This window comes from Tupaia chinensis, unplaced genomic scaffold (assembly GCF_000334495.1).
Source record: "Tupaia chinensis unplaced genomic scaffold, TupChi_1.0 Scaffold146907_1, whole genome shotgun sequence".
NCBI lineage: Eukaryota > Metazoa > Chordata > Mammalia > Scandentia > Tupaiidae > Tupaia > Tupaia belangeri.
Genome location: NW_006206760.1, coordinates 1,657,668 through 1,663,010, shown reverse-complemented (window position 1 = coordinate 1,663,010; position 5,343 = coordinate 1,657,668). Strand labels below are relative to the sequence as shown.

Sequence of the window (5,343 nt, the reverse complement as noted above, 5' to 3'; positions counted from 1 at the left end):
CCTCTCTGCTTGAGAGACACTCGGGGTGTGTGTGTGTGTGTGTGTGTGTGTGTGTGTGTGTGTGTGTGTGTGTGCACGTGCCCCAAATTCCAAGAATGGAGAAGAAGGTATTGAGGTGTGGCCACCCTTGTGGGGGTTGCTTTCTTACTCTCCTTCCACCCCCATCTCTTACCAGCAAGTATACACACCCTATAGCAAAAGTACAAAGAAAATAGGAAGAAATAGACAAAGCCAAGAAGGAAGAAATGTAATAGGCAGACATACAGTTACAGATGAATTTAACAACTGTATGATTGGACAAAATTCTGAACTCTACCCTCTGGTTCAGAGAACATTCATTTTGTTGTTGCCACGCGGAGCTCGCTTAACTGGGACATTTTCCATTTGGATTTCAGGGCAGCAGCGATGACTCTCCGCACGGGGTTACTGTCATTGCAAGCGCTATTGGCAGCTGCAGAGCCAGACGACCCACAGGACGCGGTAGTGGCAAATCAGGTACGATGCCTACGTGCGGGAAGCACTCCTCGCACCTGTGTGCGGTCGCTGCTAGTTTATGATGGTGACGTGTAGGCGTGGAATTTGAAAATACTGCCTTTTCTGTGGCAAGGTTATTCTGTTAGATGTAATAGTGAAAACTTAATTTATCAATTGTTAAGTTCGAGGTGTCATAAGGTCTATGGTAGGTGCTGTTTTTAACAGATGAAAATGTTCAGGTGCTCAAAGTCTAAAGAATCGCTCAGCGAACACTTAGATACCTGCCACCTCGGTCCTCTGGTTAACATTTACTGCACGCACTTTATGTGTGTCCCTCCTGCTGACCGTGACCCCCACCCTGGCTGTCATCCCGATCTCCTCCTACTATGGTACTGGAGTTACCAGTGACCTTGTAATTTGCTGAGTGGAATGGTTTTCATTTCCAATTTTTAATCACTCTGAGATGAGCAATGAAAAGCAGACTGGTTGATTTTTCTTAAGTGCCAGTTGATTGGAACACAGCCACAGCCACATCTTGACGTCGCCTTTCTGCTACCGTGGCAAAGTTGGAGAGAGTGTGGTCTGAGAGCCTCAAATTATTAGTACCTGGCTCTTCAAGGAGGAGTTGGGCAGCCCCTACCCCAAACCATTAGGATCAATTCATCATTCTTCTTTATTTATTTTTAAGGAATTATTTATTTATTCATGATTTTATTTCAATTTGACTAGAGAAAGACACACACAGAAGGAAAGTGAGAAAGCTAGTCTGGGACTCGAAGTGCGGTCAGCCATGTGGGAATTAATGTCCAGCGCCTTAACCACCACACCACCTGCTAGTCCAGCATTCTTTATTTAAACTGGACATTTTTCTTCACTTCTGAAATACTGTTGTTCTCCTCCTGTCTTCATAGTTGTTCCTTCTCAGCTCCTACATTTATTTCTCTTCTGCCCCCTCCCCTTTCAATGTGGTCCCTTGCTTCTCACTGTGCACACTTGGCTCAGGTGATCATGTCTGCATTGATGCTGCGCCTGTACACCGCCAAATGCTGAGGCCCGATCTGTGCTCTGAACACAAGAGCCTGTGTCAGATCAGCCCTGTATGAATGCTCTGGATGCCTCAGCACATCGCGAAGCTGAATGCAGAATCCTGCCTTGCAGACTTGTCCAGTATTCCGTTTCCATCACCAGTTTAAATATCAAAGTCACAGGGCCACCAGGTAATGGTTGGTGCTGGACTCCCACGTGGTCAACCACGGTTTGAGTCCTGGACCCAGGCAACTTTGACACTAAGGCTGGGTGTGTATGTGTGCATGCTCAAAAACCCAAGAGGAGAACTGAGGGGACAGAATTGTGGTGTGGCCATTCCCCGAGAGGGTGATTTTTCACTTTCTGGCGAGCACACGCACCTTATAGGAAAAATCTCTCCAAATAAATAAAGGTCCAAGTCAAAGCCTTTAAGTTTAGTTTTCCTTTCTCCTTTCTCCCATTGGTTCCATCCCAGTATCTCTGACACTCGGCTCACCTCCTCTGGGTGCCTATGTACATCTTTTCTTTTTTCTTGTTGCCACTGCTGATCTCTTTCTCAACCTTATCCTTCCTTCATTCTCAACATTGATAGCAATTAGCTTGATAAAGCGCAAACCGTACTTTAGCTTACAGCTAAAAAATGTGTCAGTAGACCCACTACCACCTATTTGAGTTCACACTCTCTAGTTTGCACGTTCTCCATGATTTGAACTGTCTGCAAATTTAGCTCCACCTCCTGTCTTCTTACTGTTCTTTTAATTTATTCATTCACTTATTTTAATTTGACCAGAGAGAGTGAGAGAAAGAAAGAAAGGAAGAAATCCACCAGGCCTGGGTCTCAAACTGTGGTCAGGCACGTGAGAGTGTCCAGCGCCTTAGCCACCACACCACCTGCTGGTCCCCTTCTTACTGTTCTTATTGTTCTTGAAATGTCTGCATTTTCAAAGTTAGTTACTTTCATGCGTCTATTTTCATGTATCATTTCATCCAATTTGCCATGTTTCCTTTGCCTCAGAAAACTTCCTCTTAGCAACTTTTTTTTTTTCTTTTTTTTTCCGCCATAAAGTATGCACTTCCAGAGAGCTGGAAAGTGAGAATTCACCCCTGGAGGGGATGTCCGTGCCACAGTCCCTTCTCCATTCTCTTTTCAGGATTTTGGGCATGCACGCACAGCACAATTTTCTAGCTGCCAGGGCCAAGACTTGATTGATTGATTGTTTTTGAGAGGTTTTTGCTATAGGGCGTGGGTGCTGGCCAGAGAGACAGAAAGTGAGAAATCACCCCCCAGGGGAGATGGCCACACTGCAATCCCTTCTCCTCCATTCTCCTCTCGGGACCTTGGGCATGCACGCACATGCACATGTGCCTGGCGTGAGTTTTAAGCCACCGGGTCCAGGACTTAAACCGTGGTCAACTACATGGTAGTTCAGCGACATAGGCATTACTCTAACTGCTGGTCCTTCCTTTTAAGATTTTAATTTATGTATTATTCAGTAGGTTTTTTTGGTAACTTTTTTCTTCCATTCCCTCCTTTTCTATGTACATGTCTTTGTTGATATAGTTAATCATTGATCTCAGACTGCTTGAAATGATATCATTTCATATATACTCTATTTATTCATATTTAGTAGTCATAAGTGTGTTTAAGTTCCAGCTTTGATTTCTTATTTAGGGCTCTGCCTCACAGGTGAAGTTATACTCAAATATTTTCTTTTTTTAAAATTTTGTTTTCTTAGCTATTCAGTAATTTGGCTTAGTTCTTTTTTTGTATCAATTGCAAAAACCAGATTTATTGTGTAATAGAAGCTTATCAGTTTTAAAATATGTAAAATGAATGCAATATTAATATTAAAGATAAAAAGAATGATTGTTTGAACTGAACTATTACAGAAAATGTATACCTTGCTTTGCTAATGGAGGTCCCACAGTATATAATAATAAAGTTACTATTTTCTGATGCATATGGGAAGCCTTATTACTTTTTAAAAGAATTGCTGTGGTTTTATAATTACCTCAAAATGTGTGTGTTGTAAGAGGATTTTGCATGTGAGGTTTCACTCTGCACTCATACACCTCTTGCAGATTGGCAAAATCAGCTGCCTTCTAGCCGGAGCTGTGGTTAATACGAAAGTTGTTCACGTTTATTAGCTAAATCCACCTAGTTTAAGTTTGCTGCTACACCGTGTTTGAATACCTCACTTCACTTAGTTTCAGCTTCTTCCTGATTATATTCACTACATTTGGAGATTGACGTGCTCATGTCTTTGTTTTTCTTTTGTCAGCACAACTTTTATGCTTGACATTAAACAGTCTTTTCTTGAGTAACAGAGCTTGTATGCTGTAGGAAGAAAGAACGTAAATTAGTTTTATTTATTTAGACAAAGTAGGTTCCTAAGCAAGAAAGAGCTCGAGTTACCATATCACCTGACTATTTGTCATGTCAATCTTTTTTTCCTCCCTCTGTATAGTACAAACAAAATCCCGAAATGTTCAAACAGACAGCGCGACTTTGGGCACATGTGTATGCTGGAGCACCAGTTTCTAGTCCAGAATACACCAAAAAAATAGAAAACCTATGTGCTATGGGCTTTGATAGGGTAAGTATAGAAATGTGGTGGACTGTGTGTTGAAAGTCATAAAAGATTTGCTTTCTTTACGTGTTATTTTAATAAATTGAATTTTTTTTAAATTATTGCTATAAATCCTTGGCTGACAAAAGTCGTTTACGTTTAGAAAATAGTAGAAAATCTAGTTTTCATGAACAAATGTTCTGTTATTAAAGTCAGTTATTTTTCTTTTTGCTGATTCCAACTGATTGCTTTTAGAAGCTTTTTTGCACTGCAAGCGCTAGGCAGACGTAGAGAGAAGGCACAAGGTATTGATTTCTCAATGTAGACAGTGAGTGATTCCATAGTTTTCAAAGTGTTTCCTTAAAATGTGATTTTCTGTCCCGTTTTCTTTACAGAATGCAGTAATAGTGGCCTTGTCTTCAAAATCTTGGGATGTAGAGACTGCGACAGAATTGCTTCTGAGTAACTGAGAGGCCAAGGAAAGAGTCGCTGGTCTAGTCAAGCTTGCCCCTTCTTGAGGAGCACCAACATCTGTTATTTTTAGGATTCGGCATAGATTTCTTTAAACTGGCATTCTTGCCTAACGATGTTATCTAGGCACCATTGGAGACTGAAAACAATTCCCTGCTCTGTAAATAAAGCTAATTAAACGTCTGTGTAAATTTAAAAAGGGGAAATACTTTAATTTTTTTCTTACTTAATAGTGTAAAAATTCTTTGAGCTAAGCTAAAACCATGAAAAAACTTGCTACTTTAGTGTTTAGCAGTGTACCAAGACTAGCAAGAGTTTGCTTCAGGATTTTGTTGAATAATTAAGATACTACTTGAGTGTGTCAGGGCCATTCAAACTGTTGGTGTTGCATCACAGCTACCTTAACTGTTTTTACCTGGATCCTCTGTGCCTGTGGATTTACCTGCATGCTTGTTCTTGACTTCTTAGGATGGGTAGCTGAAAAGACCACCATTTTAACAGTTGAGAATTCTTTAATAGCAGATTTATCCAAAATTGAGATGGTGACCTATTCAGAACCTTTTGTCCTCGTCGACAGATTGGGACACCATGTCTACTTTTCCCCTCCTGCCACACACAGCTCGTATTCTAAGGGTAGATTCCTCTGTATTTGGTGGGGAAATATGCTGGGGGACAGTATCCCTTGCTCCGTTTTTAGGTAGGTTTGGACGTTCTGTCAGTGCTTCCAGTCTCCTTTGAAGTAAATAATAACGTAAAAATGGAGCCGCCAATGGTATTTATCTTGCAAAAACATAAATACGTG

At 41.1% G+C, this 5,343-nt stretch overlaps 1 protein-coding gene across 1 annotated transcript in view; it reads left to right on the top strand.

Moving 5' to 3' along the window:
• UBE2K (ubiquitin conjugating enzyme E2 K) overlaps positions 1-4,740 on the top strand; it is a 63,386-nt gene extending 58,646 nt beyond the window's left edge. Inside the window, exons 8-9 of the mRNA XM_006169234.2 lie at positions 3,969-4,097; positions 4,466-4,740. Of these exons, the coding sequence (XP_006169296.2) occupies positions 3,969-4,097; positions 4,466-4,540 (204 nt within the window). The 3' untranslated portion in view covers positions 4,541-4,740. The remainder of the gene's footprint in view (positions 1-3,968; positions 4,098-4,465) is intronic.
• The last annotated feature ends 603 nt before the right edge of the window (positions 4,741-5,343 follow it).